Below are 16,471 nucleotides of genomic sequence, written 5' to 3'. Positions count from 1 at the left end.
TATTTCCCTGATTTAAGAAAGTACTGTCGAATCCTCATTACTCATAGTGAATACATTCTTGTCAATCATAATAAGTAGCAAGATGAACAACAAAGGGACAGAAAGGGTCTAGGCTTGGATAAGTCTCAATGACCATTGAAAATAGTCTTTTTGCTCCAGTCAGGGCTATAAAAGAAATGTATAATAAACATTGTTCACTATTATTAACTCATCATCATCTTCAATTATGTATTATTACAGAATGCAAGCAATACCCAAAGGGCTACTAAAATATACAGGGCCTTGCTTGCCAGTTTAGTTGATCTTCCTTGAGTTCTACGTTCCTTGAAATGGTGCTTTGCCCATACTCCATACTCCTGCCCATGGTCACCTCTATGTCCTTTCTCCCATTCCTTACCTTCTTGTTTTCCAGACTTGGTTGATTGGGGATAGAGGGTTGGGGTGGGGAGGAAAAGGTCCGTAGAGGAAATTTATTGCAGTGATATAATTACAAGAAAAGAACCCCATAAACTAGAAATTCCTATTTACATCAATTCTACATATTTTCCTGATAACTTACCATGATACAGAAATATTTTACATAGTTGTAATCATTGTATACATATGCCATCTTCTGAGGTTTCTCCTTTCCATTTAACCTTTTTCATATACCCTTTGATGTAGTGACAAATCAAATTTGCTTTCCATGGCTGTGTTTCCTTAATCATCCTTTACTTATTAGATGTATATATTATTCTCATTCTCTTTCTAGATTAATCAGATATTTATTTTTAACCTTGGATAGAAGCGAAGATTGCTAGGGGAAACCAAATAACTTTGTTCTCAATAGTTGATGAAATTAACTGTACTACATCTGAAAAGGGTTAACGTCAAAAGTTTTAATAGCTTTTTTTCACTGGGTATAGATGCTTTTTGCTGTTGACTTCTGTCTTATTTTTACGTTTGTGATTACTATGTAAAGTAGTGGTTGCTGCATATGATTGCTGGATAAAAGGGCATCGTTATACATAAAATGTAAAAATGCCAGATGTCTCTAGATTTTTAAAGCCCACAAGAAAAGCAAAATACCTTCGGTATTGTATTTCATTCGCATATTGTTGAAATAGTCAAAAGCATTTTTTAAAGCCCAAATTCTCACTACATTATCTTGTCCAGCTGAGGCAAGTAATCGACCGCAGTGAGAAAACTTCATGGTCCAAACTGCTCCCTATGGAAACAAAGGAAGGTTCGAAGTTATTATTATAATAATTGAGACATTAAGCCAAAAAAAAATGTGCCAAATTATATGTACTAAGATAATTCTAACATTAGTAATACCACGCAAAGCCAACAGTCCAATGGTGCTATAACAGGGGTCCTTTACCCCCAGGCCACAAACTGGTCAGTGGCCTGTTAGGAAATGGGCCGCACAGCAGAAGGTGAGCGGCAGGTGAGCTAGTGAAGTTTCATCTGTATTTGCAGCCACTTCCCAGTGCTAACATCACTGCCTCAGCTCCATCTCAGGTCATCAGGCATTAGATTCTCATAGGAGCACCATCCCTGGTGCCAAAAAGGTTGGGGACCACTGAACTACAATACCACAAAAAAGGAACTTTTAGAAGAAAGGTGAGATAAGATAGTTGCAGTTTGCCACAATCTTCATTGTGAAAGCACAAATCCTAATTCGGGATCTCAGTTTCCCAGCTGAACACAAGGGGGAGTAGGATAGGAGGAGGCAGAGCCCTCAGCATAGCACTAGCAACTTCTGACCAGGGCTGAGGGAAAAATAGAACTCACCTTAGCAGTGACCCTCACAGTATTGGGCATTTAGAAGAAGTGTTGGAATGGTGTGGTCTCCTCTTGTTTTACTCCCCAGAAACAAGGCTTTGCAGTATATGGCTAGAATTCCCAGATAGATACTGAAAACAACAGTGGGGAATTGTGTGTGTGTGCGTGTGTGTGTGCGTGTGTGTGTGCGTGTGTGTTGGGGGGCTTTAAAGTGAACTCTTAAATTAGAAAGGCTATATCCTATTATAATGAACACTTATAACTGCTATTAAACCACATGTTATGCAGATAAGAAAGATTCTCTAAGAGTCAAAAGCTCATTTACCGAAATAGCATCATTTCCACAAAATTCAAGTATATTTAGAAATTTGTCATTTGGAGCCTATTCAATGAAATTTTATTTAAGACTGGAAATAATGAAAGAGTCAATATACCACAAGGAAATTCATCAGATTCCTTAAGGAAGTTACTACAGTCAACTCAAACATTTTATGTTTAGATGATAAACACCTAAATTTCAGTTCTAATCTGGCTGCCATCTCGTATGTTTGTGGTTGTTTCCTTCCAGTTAGGCCAATTTTTAGATTTAAAATCTAAATAGATTAAATAGATTTCCTGATCAAGAATGCACAGCATCATTTAGCCAGTTCTGAGTTTATTACTTCCTTCCTTATATTCCTAGGATTTTCAGAGGCAATATAATTTGTGTACTTTATATCTACTTTGGTACATTTTTAAATCTGATTGCACCTCTACCTCGCTCCTTGTTTTAGCTGTCACTTTACAAAGTATACTGAGCTTCTGAAATATAGATGTCAATTATTTAAAATATACTGGGGAACACTTTAAACATTTTTCAAATTGACAGACTACCCTCTAATTTAACTGTTTTAAAGTCTGGTACCTTTATATCATTTTCTTAATGATAAAGGCCTAGAGTTTACTTAATTCAATAACTTGCTTGTTGAACAGTAATTCAGAGATAGATTCTGCATTACCTATTCATTAAATCGTATTAATATCAAAATTAACTCTTCTTGAATAAGGCTAGCAGAATTACATACATAAGATCACCTTTAGAGAAGTCAACGTATTTCTCCCAGTGAAAATAATCGATACTGAAAAATAAAAAGGTACTTACCATATGTTCACCACTAAGATCTTGTACCACTTTGATCTGATCAAAATCATAAGGTCCTTTGAAACCATGTGCTGCTTTGAATTTAACTGGTCTTGTGTATGGCATTCCTTCATCATCACTTGATGAAGGATCATCTTGATCAGTATGAAATACTAAATATAAAAGCAACAAAAATCACTAGCTGAGATATAGCTACTATCATATTTTCATAGCCACTACTTACTAAGAAAATTCATTAAAGAGAGAAGAAAAATTTGCCTATTACTAAACAGCATATTAAGAGCATGGAGCCTGGTGCCAGACTGCCTGGGTCCAAATTCTGCTGTCATTTATTATCTGTGTGACTGTAAGCAAAGTACTGACCTTTCTGTGCCTTGGTATTCTCATCTATAAAATAGGGATAATAATAGTACTTATATCATGGGGTTTTAGGAGGATTAAATGAGTTAATACAGATGAACCTGCTTAGGACAGTGTCTGGCACAGAATAAGCACTATATAAGTGTTTATTAAATAAAACAAATGAGTGCAATTATAACAAGGGCACAGGAAGTTAAGGTATGCACAAATTTAGAGAGTTTACCTAATTTTAAAAATAGTTATAAGAACTAAATAGCCTTACATAACTAATTTACAAGTGATTATTGAACACTCAGCTCTTCTAGGTTGCCACTGTAACAAAGTGTGTACAAATTCATATTAAAGACGCATAAATTCACTTTTCCTCCCACTTATAAAATTAATAGTGAGAGTAACATATTTATTGAAATGCTAAGATATTAGCTATAAAGGTTTATTACTTTTAATAAAACAGAATGTTTCTTATAAGCTACAGGCTAAATGTAGATTATGTCAAATCAATTAAATATTTGGTTGAAATGTTCTATTTTACTTACCTTCGTCTCTAACACTTTTAACTTTATTTACAGCACGTTCACCATATTCTTCAGCGAGGTGCTTTGCTCTTTTTACTGATTTTCCTAGGAACTTCTTTAGTTGAGTCCTTACCAAATATATAAAAAAACCACCAAAATTACTTCTTATTAACTCAATAGTAAAAGATCAATAATTCACTGATAATCTCATTGGCTGTGACTGGTAAAGTACATTATTTTGAAATAACTCTTTTTTACATAAATAGTAGGTCTTTTGATCACCAACCCCTTGTATAAAATATATTCAAGTCAATATGCCTACAAAGGAAATACATTGGCACTTCAGCCAATGTATAATAGTGTACACTCTAGAGCCTTGGTTTTCACTGGTGAATGATAATCAATTGGTGGGAAGGGTGAGGGAGAGGAGGGTTTAAAGCACGGGTACCTGGGCCCTATCCTCAGATCATTTGCTTTAGAAGGTCTAGGATGAGGCCATGAATCTGCAATGAGAATTGCTTTGAGAAGATTGCTTTAGGTAGTCATCCTTAAAAATACATTGTACCAATAAGAAGAAACAATAAAGATGTATTTTCTCACAAAATAGAATGCTTTGATAGCCTAAGATGGGCTCTTGTCCCTTATCTTTTAGTTTGGGTATTTGCATGCAATGCATTTAGGCAGAGCTTTCCCAGTAGGTATTACCAAACAGTGTAATTTATGTATTTCAAGCTCCCATAAATAGGACTTACTTAATTGCTTCTTCAATTACCTAAATCTCAAATTTTATATATTATTTTTAAAAAGCAAAGTACATATTTACAACCTAAACAAATCAGGGGTAGTTTTTACCAATTTTGGGAGCTCAAGATATTAAGACTATTATTTGAAAAAGTTTATGCACACACACACACACAGTGTTCACTGCAGCATTGTTTAGAATAGGTAAAAAAGTAGAAATAAACTGAATTTTCATCAATAGAGGAATGAATAAATAAGTGTTGGTATAATCTTAAAATGAAATGCAAAAAAATAAATGAGGGGAACCTCAGTTCTTTAAATGTACCAAGCTCTTAGTTGCCTCAGGTCCTTTGCACATGTGGTTATTCTGCCTGGAACACTCCTCCCCTAGCTAATTTCCAGTCATTTTTAGGTGTCAGACCAGCTCTCTCTCTCAAAAAAAGCCCTCCTCAACACTTTCAAATAGATATTCCTATTATATACTCCCACAACACCCCATATATTTTTATAGCAATTACTATAAATGCAGTTAGATTTATCTGTGTAATTATATTTTTAGTGTATGTTTCTCCTATTGAAATGGACGCTCTATGAGGGATGAGGGCAGAGACTATTGCATCTGCAGCATCAAACTCCCATATCTGGCTGATAAAAAGACCACAATATATTTACTGTTGGTATTGATATAAAGAGATGCCTATTACATATCAGATATTTTTTTTAAAAAAAAAAGCAAGTCGACAAACTAGAGGCACAGTATAATCCAATTTTTGTGGGAAAAAAATTCTATGGTGAATACACATGATTATTAATACTAATTATTTCTGGGGTAAGATTATAAGAAGCTTTTCTTTTCTATTTTACACATTTTTATAATACTTTTGATAATCAGAAAACACAGACGATAAACCATTTTTAAAATTACTATAAGGTCTATTGTGAAGTTATATTTTCTGGATAACTATAGGTTTACTACTACCGTAAGAAAACAGATTATTTAATTATTATGGATGAGAACATCTCTAAAATATACACTTTTGTGCCTTCTTCAAAGGCACGTAATGTTTAACAAGTTTCTTTAATAAATAGGATCACAGTTATCATCTTCACTGTTTTTAAACACATTCAGAGCCTTTCAAATGGTTTGCAAGTGGGCCATAATATTGGTTCCCCCAGGGTAGGACACAGAGAAGTCATACTCTGGGCCAGTCTCTTCTGGCCATCAGTTTACGCCAGTATTCAGTGCAAATATCACCATGCTCTGTGTGTGTCATGACATGAGGAAAAGTTGAAAGCACTGCCATATGAAATGGTTGTGTTATATATGACTGCTTTTATCATTTTTCTCATTCCTCTTTTGCAATCAGAATATTATTTGACATTCTTATGTGTCAACTTACAGGTTATCACAGTTTGGTGCTTCCATTTTGCTGTGAGCTCAGATACTAAATGGCTAGATTTATAAAAATTATGTAAGAAGTATAATGGCTTTGAATGATCCTGAGCAGCTTTCCTTTTAGAAAAATGATGAGCTTTAGTGCATGGAATAAGTAACATCTTTCATGGATGTTTATATGTTTCTTGAATAATTCCCAATTCTCTAGTTCCTGATAGCTGTCATTGCTAGACAACCAAGGTCCACATGTCTGGAGGTGTTACCATAGACCTGCATTGTGAGTACAACTTTTCCAAAAATTCTCAAAGCTTTCTTTACTACACTTCCCACACTAGGAAAAAATATCATATTTGAGTGGAGAATTCACTTTGGGAATTGGACTGAAATATTGCCAATTAAGTGACTTATGTATAATCACCATACATAAGGCCACCACTGTGATAGATTTTTGTAGGGCAAACAGAAGAATGGCATGATCACAATCCTTTTGCAACATATGCTTCCTTTGTTTAATATCTATTTGCCTTTTTTTAAAAAATCAGAGGACACTTTAAGATAATATAAAAATAGAAGGCAAACATAAGGTATATAGGCTACACGTGTCATGGAAATTAGAGAAAAAAAAGAAATTTACTACCAACTAAAGGAAGTCAGGAATATCCTCATGTAGTTGGGTTTAGAAAGACAAAGAGGATTTGCAGAGATGAAGAGAAAGAGAAAAGGGCAACTTTAAGGACAATCATACTCTACTTCTGGTACCTACTGTCAGAAAAACAATATGGGCATGATGCAAAATTTATTGATCATTTACTACATGTGAGATGCTATAAAAATGACCAATACAGCCTCAAGGAACTGATAATAGGCTGGGGGCAGGGAGTGGTACTGGTAGATGACATATAAATTAGAGAGAACACAGATTTAAACTAGTATGGCAGTTCACTGTTTTTTTAAAAATTAAAGCTTGAAATGAAGAAAAGGGAAGTACTATAACTCACGTTTTCTGTTTTAACTTTCCACCATCAGTATCTGTTGGCTGAGACTGTAACTTCTCTTCATCATCTGACTGTGCTGCATCATTACTACAAGAGGAAGAAGTAATTTTAAAAGAAGCCCTTTTCCATACTAAGTGAAAAAAGTCAGACAAAAAAACTTGAAAATCACATACTATCACTTATATGTGGGATATAAACCTAAAAGCAACAAGTGAACAGGACAAACAAAGAGGGACTCATGGGCATGGACTATACACTACTGGTTACTATAGAGGAGAGGGGATGGGGGAGGGGAGAGGTAGACACAGTAAAGGGGGTCAAATGTAGGCGGCTAGGGGGAGGGTGAAGTGGGTAAAGGGGATCAAATATATGGTAGCTGAAAGAAACTGGACTTTGGGTGGTAAACACACAACAGAATATGCAGATGTCAAATGATAATGTACACATGGAAATTATACAATTGTATTAACCAATGTTACCTTAATAAACTTAAAAAATAAAAAATAAAATAAAAGAAGCCCTTTTCCTTACTCTTCTCAAAAATCTTCATATGTACTTATTACAGAATTTCAAATTAGAGTAAGGAAAAAACTGTGTTAAAATGCTTTATATAAGTTTCATTTGAAGAATGACTCTGAAAATTTAAACTTGAAAGATCAAAGAACAGACTCTTTAAGCAAGGTGCAATGTACAAATTCAGTGAATGTAATTGAGGAACTTAGGAAAAACCTACTACAAACAAGACTTTCTGTTGAACAAAACATGCTGCACAGAAATGACAAATTAACTTGTAAATATCTCCCTCCTCACTCATCAGATACATTATATATTATACTTAAAAAAAAAAGCTTTGCTTTCATAGACATTCCTTAGTACATCCCACAGTAAAGTCAATAACCTCACCCTAAAGCCATTTTCTGGCTCTTCAAATTATATACATAAAATTTCTGATCCTTAAAGAAAGGTTTCAGAAGACCAAATGTTCATCTCAATATGGCTTTTTATCCCAAAATGTTTTAATACTGCCTCTAGCATAATATAAATCATTTTAAAAGAGAAACCAAATATGAGATTGAAGATATGTACTTTTTCTCCCTAGTAACTGCACAGTCTTAAACAGAGAGCGAACAAAGTTTAAGAATACAAACATTAACTATTTTAATTCCAAGTTTAAAAAAGGCTGAATGAAACCAAGTTAGGAACTGTCATAGTTCATAAACAGAAATCTTCACCACTCTGAATAAAATACTACAAATGATAAATAATAACATTAGGCCATACCTTACATATTCCTTAGTCCTTCTCATGATGTGTAGAGTGAGAGGATTAATACCTGTTGGCAGTTTCTCTTCTGCAAGACTCAAAGGTATTTCTTCTCCAGTATCTAGGTTCTTAATCATTACACTGGCTAAAATTTCCTGATGTAAAAAATAACAACAATAGGATCTGTATTTTAAATATCTTTCTGAGTCTACAAAATCCTCAAAAATTTAAGCTAAGCACTTTATATATATATTCAATACTGTGTACAATAATTTTTAACATTTTAGAAAGATACAATTCACATACCTTTTAAATGAGTAAAAGGCACTCATTTAAAGCATATTCAATGGTTTCGAATATATTCATAGAGTTGTGCAACCATCACCATTATCTAAGTTTAGAACATTTCCACTACCCCAAAAAGAAACCCGATCTATACCCACTGGCTGTCCTACCTTATTCTGCCCCCTCCTCCTGGTTCCTGGCAACCACTAATCTCCTTTTTGTCTCTATGGATTTGCTTATTCTGGACCTTTCAAATAAATTAAATCATACAGTATGTGGTCTTTTGTGATTGGCTTCTTTCACTTAGCAACATATTTTCAAGGTTCATCTATACTGTAACATGTATCAGAACTTAATCCCTTTTAATTGCTTAAAAACAGTCCACATGGATGGATATACAACACATTATTTGCCCATTCATCAGTTTGTGTTGTTTCTACACTTTGGCTATTATGAACACTTGTGGACATTCTCTGCGCAGACATGTTTTCATTTCTCTTCGCTGTACACACAGGAGTGGTGGAATTGCTGCATCATGGAAACACGATGTTCAATATTTTGAAAAACTGCCACACTGTTTTTCGAAGTATATATTTTTTTAATGTGTTGTTAAAAAAAATCAAAAACTAAGATTTTACTTCAGAACTTCATTCTAAATAAATTAGCCAACAGACATACACTAAATTTTAAAGGTAAGAAGTATTGAGTCCGTATGCACTGTACATTATCTACCAAGTATAAAAAAACATATACATATCTATAATGTCAAGTTCTTTCTAAGCCAATTTTCTATGATATGTAGACCTTGCGTCAAAATATTTATTCCACCACAAAACTGTGTGAAAGGGCAAGTTTAAGTAGAGTTGCAAGTTTCAGCATATTAAAAAAAAAACTAAGACAATCTTCATTTTCATTTTTTCTTCTATATTATGATTTTTTAGCTAACAACAGTAAATGAAAAAATTAATCATGGTAAAATATACATAATATAAAATTTATTATTTTAACCATTTTTAATTGTATAGTTCATTTTGTGGCATTAAGTATATTCACATTGCTGTGCATGTACATTCATCTCCAAAATTTTTTCACCTTCCCATAATGGTTTTTATATCGTATGTTTTTAAGGACAAAAAATATAACTATACCTCATCAGTAAGCTCTCTCCCAGAGTTGGATCTAGGTCTCTGAGGTCCCATCACTTCACCTGCTATTATCTGTCCATCAGGTGCTTTTCCATTTTCCTGAAATTATAATTTTATATACAGAAAGTCGACTAAGTCAATTTCTATAAATTATTCATTACCACACTTGGTTCTAAAAAATTCCATAATTCGAATAATGGAGGCTACCTACTGAAAATTTAAATGGAACACTCCATTTCAGCTCTTTATTATTCCCAGCGTGCTAAAAAACATTAGGTACTAAAATTATTGCTGCCCATGAAATAATGTTTTAGTAGTCTTGAAAGCAAATAAAGGCACTATTTGAACCTGATGGAAAAGCAGTTCTCTGCTAATAGAATGCCAGCACAAGGGCTGTCATTAATCTAGGCTACATATGTGCATATCTCAAAGGTAGGGGTCCTAATACTTTTTCTGTATAGAGCTAGATACTAAATATTTTTAATAACTATTTTTGCTTTGCATATGGTGTCTGTCGCATATCCTTTTTTTCCCCTTTATTTTTAAAATGTAAGCACCATTCTTAGCTTGGGGGCCTTGCAAAAAACAATCTGCTGACAATCTCTGCTCTAAGGCCATGACAAGACTATAATGTCTTATCTCATTTTGCTAACCTGCCAAAATCACAGCTGCCACATAGGTAACCCTTGAGTCCCCGAATTTGGCTGTGGTGAAAATTCATGTTATCAATTCCTTCCTATTGCCTCATATGTTCATGTATAGCATCCTGTGTGAAGTTCTTTTCATGATTAGGAAAAGGAAATTATAAAAAATCAAAAGTCCTCAATTTTGTCCACTATAGGTCAGGTAAATGAAGACTGTAGATGATGTTTATTAATATTAATACTACAAATGGCAGCATCTATCATTTTTTCAATGCCTACTACATGACCAGGTACTTGGCATACTTTAGCTTATTTCATCCTTACAAGAAACCTTCGAGGAAGGTTTTCCCTCCTGCCCATTTTATCAATGAGGCATCTGAGACTCAGCTGTTTAAATAATTTCCTGGAGTCACCCAGCTACTCAGTAGCAGAGCTGGACAAGGGATGTGAGGAGGCCAGGTTTGGGGGATAAGGAGATACTTGGCTTGGAGAAGAAACAAGATTCAGTAGTCATACAAACCAGCTAGTTGCATAAAGTTGATAAAGCCTATATTCGATGTAACAAATTCACCAACCTGGGCAGTAACTATTTTATCTCCACTGGTAGCACTTGCCAAATCAAGAGAAGGCTGAGAATCCTTGACTGTACTCTCTGAAGCCATGTTTGTGGTTAGGAGAGTATCAGATGTAATATTCTCTTTGGGAACTGCAATAATAATAATGGTGATAACTCATAGTTAAATAGGACCTTGTACATAGCTTAAGAAGTGCTTTTTACTTTTATTTTTCTGATTCTTAGAACAATCCTGTTACAAAAGTGGTTTTATTTCTCTCGTTTTATAGGTGGAGAAACCAGGATTCAAACAAGAGATCTAGGACTTGAATTCAAATCTTGTCTCCAAATTCCATATTCTTTTCACTACAGCAAACTGGCTCTCCAATGGAAACAGATTTGAAAGTTTGAAGTCTATTGAAATGTTCAATTATAATAGTAATGTAAATAATCACCAATGTAAATAATTCCACTTTTTTTTTTACTGAAATAATTTTTATAACTCGGTCATCAACATGGTTGTACACAGTATAAGCTGAAACAAAATCAAATGGAAACAGTTTTTACCCAAAAATCTCCCCACAAAAATACTTATTTCTCAATGAATACTTGCCATCTAGATCGGGTGTTTTAAGAGCCTCAAACTCCAATTCACTTTTCTTTTTTCTTGGTGGTGGAGCAGGTCGAGATGGAGGTGGTGGTCTAGGAGGTGGGAAATTAGTTGGAGGGGGTGGGCGTGCTGGAACAGGCTTCTTTGTACTAGCCACTATATCGGGTTCTGGAGTAAGCTGTCTTGGGGGTTTGGCAGGAGCCAATTCTTCCACAGCAGCAAAATCTTTAGCAGATGAGGAGTTTGAGGATGCAGGTTCCAGGATGTCACTTCCTTTGACTTCCACTGCTTCCTTGTTCAATACTTCTGTTTCAGTTTCAGGCATATTAAACTGCTCAGATGAACTTATTTCAGTTAACTTAGCGGTTTCATCTACTGGTTTCTCACAAGTGTCATCGGAAGGAAAATATTGTCTTAGCTCTAATTCAGTTTCTTTGAATACATTCTGACTCTCTGCCCTTTTGGAATCTTCCTGTAGTACTTGATCTACTACGGCTAACAGTCCAGGTATATTGCTAAGATCTGTCCCAGCCACAAGAGGATTCGTAACCTGATCAGAGTGTCCTTTTCCTTTGGAATCCAAAGAGTCATCTTCAAGCCGTAATACTTTCTGACTCTCCTCAATAATACTTTCAATGATCTGATGAAAGGTTAAAAGGGAGTTTTTTAAAAATGAAGCTATTTACAAGAACATAACAGCTCATCATTTATATAGTACTTACCATGTACTAGGCAATTCCTAACAATTCATATATTTCGATTTTTACAACAACCTTAAGAGATAGTACTCTTTCTACCATCATTATACATATGAGGGAGCTGAGGCATAGAGGGATCAAGTGATTTGTCCAAGGTTATAAAGCTGGTAAATGATGAAGCTAACGTAAACCCAGGGAAACTGGTTCCAGGACCTGCACTCTTAACCATAATAATAGGGAACCTGCGTTAGTACAAGTAATCACAAAAGTTCAATCAACCCTGTATAATAAAATTCAAACCTAAATTTACATTCAGGCTCTTCATGTCACAGTTAATTTACATATTTATGCTAAGTTTGTTGCAGTAACAGTCTCCTGCTTTGAGCCTAGTTAGCGAAACCATGAGAATCAAAACCACTAGTATAAGAATTCAAATTGTTTAGCTCAAGCCTATGACAGGAAGCACCAGCAGATGTAAGATTAACATTCTTAAACAGAATACACATAATACCCCACTATTCAGAGGCATAGCAGGACCATGAAAAGAGTTCAAATATCCAGCTCCCCTTGCCTTTTCCCACCTTTATTTCTTATCTATAGCTAAAAAATACAGAAAGGTTTTCTATGTAATTCTACCAACATTAAAAAAAAATACATCTTCTATCCTGTCCTGTCATTATTTACACATTGAATCTTCCATCCCATTTATTTTTCTGCCATGCCCAACTATGGCTGATTTCTGCTTTCTCAATTTCTTGGTTCCAGAAAGTTAACAGAGTATGTCACAAAACTGTCCTGACCTGGCTTACCACAAATTCATGTTAACTTGAACGGGATGTTATTGCTGTTCAATAATATTCATCCCTGATTTCCAGCATATTCCATATATTAGTTGTTCTCAACCTTCAAATTTTGTTTGTTTTAATTTTTTTTTTAGGCGAGGCAACACTTGGTTGACCTCACAGATTGCAACGACCTTGTCACAGCTTACAACCCAGTATTTTTTAATTTTATTTTTTAATTTTTTATTCCTACAGCACCTGGTCTTCCTGGGTGCTCTCCCATCCAAGCACTAACTAGGCCCAACCCTGCTTAGCTTCCGAGATCAGACGGGCTCGGGTTTATTTAGGATAGTATGGCCGTAGACTCAACCTTAAAATTTTTAATCCTAAATGTATGTCACTTTTACCAGAGAAATATTAACTAGAGTCCACCCAATTTGTCAATTAGGTAGTTACTGAGCACTGAGTGCATTAGTGATAACAAAAGTCGGATTACAGTGGGTTTAAAATGAATAAGAGGTGAAGACAGAGACAACTAGCTGTCTACGGTTTTCAAAAACTTGGTTATAAATGGAAGAGGCTACAAGAAAGTGACCCAGCAGTTTTTTAAGCTGAAGAGAAGGAGCCAAAGGAAAGAAAGTAACAGAGTTCTGGAGAAAAGAGGAAAGAGGGTCTATTGTGTTTTAGGTCCAGTATGCACATTTTCTATTTAATCATCACACAGACCTTGTGAAGTGGTTGGATTATCCCCTTCCTACAAAAGCAGGTATCTGAGGTAAAGGCATTAAGACTTTTGCTCAAGGTTCCACAGCTAGTAAACTACAAAGTCAAAAGTGAAACTCAGTTCTTTCTAAAAAATCCACTGTTCCTTATAACATGCTGCTTCGGACAGGAAAAAAAAAATCTCAACAATGACATAAAAAAAAGGTAAAAGATGAAAACAAGTTGGCAGGTATGGTAAGTATGAGATAATGAAAAGGAGTAAATTCAGGCTTCTTAGCTTCTTAATGTCTACAAGCAGTAGGAAACAAGGTCACCTGCTGAAAGTGGGCACAGTGAGCATGAGGTGAACATAAAGGTTTGAAATAATGACTGTACATAATGGAAAGGCCCATGTTATTAGAGCGCTCAAAATGAGGTTGAAAATCATAAATCTTTCCTAATCCCTTATCTGAGAACAATCTCTCCTGTCTCTGAACTCCTATCATTCTTACTGCTCATTATAATATGAGCTATAATATAAAATACAAGGTAGTACCTGTGGTAGCTCTGTATAAATATTTTCTTTACACCAGATAATTAGTTCCTAGGAAGCAAGGCCCGTATGTTTTAACTCTCAGTATATCCCCATACAACTCTTTACAGTGCCTAGTGCTGTATTTTTTTTTCCTCTGGGTTTTAAGAGGTAGCAAAGAGGGAAAGAGCAAGAGAACAGTGAGAATCAAGACAAACATGGAGATGGTCATGCTAAAGCAACTGTTAGCTTCATATCACTTTTCTACTTCAAAAAACACACTGTGGGAAGATTGGATTAAACATGGCGGAGTGAGAGATATTCCTAGATCTCTCCCCTTGAAACAACAGTAAGCTGAACATCTAAAACTCAACAAAAACACCCAAACTGCCTACCAGCACGTTTAAGCATGGGATCTGCACACAGAGCTACCATAGGTAAGAACCCTGGGTGTCGGGTGGTGGACTGGGAGAAACAAAGAAGCTGCCTCTCATAGCCAGAGCCCCTTGTAGGAAGCCAGAGCCTCTTGTAGGAAGAGGGGAAGGAGAGAAAGAGTGGTGAGTTCCCTGAACAGCTCTACCTGAGAGTGCTATGAGTGCCACGTGGCCGGCAGCAGTGCCCAATCACCAGAGCAGAAGGCAGAGAAACAGAGACGGCAGAAGAGCAGGGATGGCAGAGAAACGACAATTGATTTTTACTCGCTGCGGTTGCAAAACTGACGCTGAGCCGCAGCCTCCAACCCCCAATACAGAGGGCTCCTCACCCCATACCTCCAATATGGAATGCCGTGAAGCCCCAGGACAATCTGAGCAAATGCTACCGAAACTGTCACCAACACTGACAGGAACTGAGACTGAGGGAAGCAAGCATGATTAAACATCTATAAGGAAAAAAAAGACATTATTAACGCTTTATATAGAGCAGAGAGCCAAGAGACTTAGATGATACCTACTAGAAACCAAAAGAAAAACACCTTATTTGCAACAGACTAGTGACCATTATATAATAAATCATCTTTCTGGGGGAAAGAAAAAGGAGAACACACTTCCATTAATGCCCAGGTTGAGAAATAGTCCATTAAACACCATGAACAACCAAGGTGACAAAGTAGTTCAGAAAAAAAAAAAAACAGAAAAATCTCCAGAAAATAAGCTTACGAAGAAATACGTGACTTAAATGACAGAAAAATCAGGATGGTACTTCTGAAAAAACTCCATGAGATCCAAAGAAAAGTCATTTAAACAATTTCAGGAATTGAAAAAACAACTAGATGAGCAGAATGAGTTCTTTAGCAAGGAGATTGAAATGCTCAAAATGAATCAAATAGACTTTCTGGAGATGAAGAACACTGCAAGAGCTGAAAAATAAAATAATGAGCTTGGGAAATAGAGTCAATCAAATGGAGGAAAGGATCAGTGATATTGAAGACAGAAATATAGAAATAAATCAGAAGGAAGAAGAGAGAAACCGAAGAATGAAAAATAATGAAAGAGAAATATAAGAAATAGCTCACACCATCAGGAGACAAACCATTAGAATAATGGAAATTCTTGAAGAGGAGGAAAAGCAGCATGGATTAGGAAGCACTTTCAGACAAATAGTTGATGAGAATTTCTCAAATATAAGGAATGAGCTAGAATTTGGAATTCAAGAAGTCAAGAGAACACCTAATTATCTCAACTCAAAAAGGCCTTCACCAATACACATCATATTAAAATAAGCAAAAATCAACGACAAAAACAGAATTCTCAAGGCTGCCAGGGAAAAGAAGACAGTAACCAATAAAGAAAAACCCATTAGATTATCGTTGGACTTCTCAGCACAAACCTTATAAGCCAGAAAGGAGTGGATCAAATAATCAAACTTTTAAATGAAAGGAACAACCAGCCTTGAATAATGTATCCATCTAAGCTCTCCTTTAGATATGAAAAAGAAATAAAGTCCTTTCCAGACATACAAAAATTGAGGGAATTCTCCACTATGAGGCCTGCACTACAGGAAATACTGAAAGGGATTAGCTCGCCTAAAACAAAATGACAAAAAAAATCCATAATTAGAAGTAAGGTGACTAACAGGCTGATAAAAGCAAAGGAGTGCAACTCTTACTAGGAACAGGGCATTATAAGCTTAAAATAAGAAGAGATTTGCTATAGTAAGATAATAATGAATGTTCGGCACACATAAGGACAAAGTGAGATAACAATGACTGAAAGGGGAGGATTCAACAACCCAAATTTGCAAAGAAGAAAGGAGATAAGGCACATACAGAAGAAAATGGACAACTGTGTGTGTGTGTGTGTGTGTGTGTGTATGTGTGTATGTATATATGTATGTATGTGTGT

General features: G+C 35.4%; 1 protein-coding gene and 1 pseudogene across 3 annotated transcripts in view; both read right to left on the bottom strand.

The window, feature by feature from the left end:
* Positions 1–16,471, bottom strand: part of WDR44 (WD repeat domain 44) — a 185,690-nt gene that overhangs the window by 130,745 nt on the left and 38,474 nt on the right. For 2 of the 3 annotated variants that reach the window (XR_001594393.2, XM_016124437.2), the window contains exons 4-11: positions 11,419–12,055; positions 10,828–10,958; positions 9,612–9,707; positions 8,197–8,333; positions 6,919–7,002; positions 3,805–3,911; positions 2,909–3,060; positions 1,069–1,207 (exon numbers count right to left, since the gene is read on the bottom strand). Coding sequence is in view for 2 of the 3 variants with exons in the window: in XM_016124437.2 (XP_015979923.1) it covers positions 1,069–1,207; positions 2,909–3,060; positions 3,805–3,911; positions 6,919–7,002; positions 8,197–8,333; positions 9,612–9,707; positions 10,828–10,958; positions 11,419–12,055 (1,483 nt within the window). In the remaining variant the exon portion in view is untranslated. The remainder of the gene's footprint in view (positions 1–1,068; positions 1,208–2,908; positions 3,061–3,804; positions 3,912–6,918; positions 7,003–8,196; positions 8,334–9,611; positions 9,708–10,827; positions 10,959–11,418; positions 12,056–16,471) is intronic. The other variant, XM_036226847.1, reaches the window with a different exon arrangement.
* LOC118608568 lies at positions 13,142–13,260 on the bottom strand (annotated as a pseudogene).

Source organism: Rousettus aegyptiacus, unplaced genomic scaffold, assembly GCF_014176215.1.
Source record: "Rousettus aegyptiacus isolate mRouAeg1 unplaced genomic scaffold, mRouAeg1.p scaffold_m13_p_9, whole genome shotgun sequence".
Taxonomy (NCBI): Eukaryota; Metazoa; Chordata; class Mammalia; order Chiroptera; family Pteropodidae; genus Rousettus; species Rousettus aegyptiacus.
The sequence above is the reverse complement of the archived record's forward strand: the minus strand, read 5'-3'. Positions and strand labels throughout refer to the sequence as shown.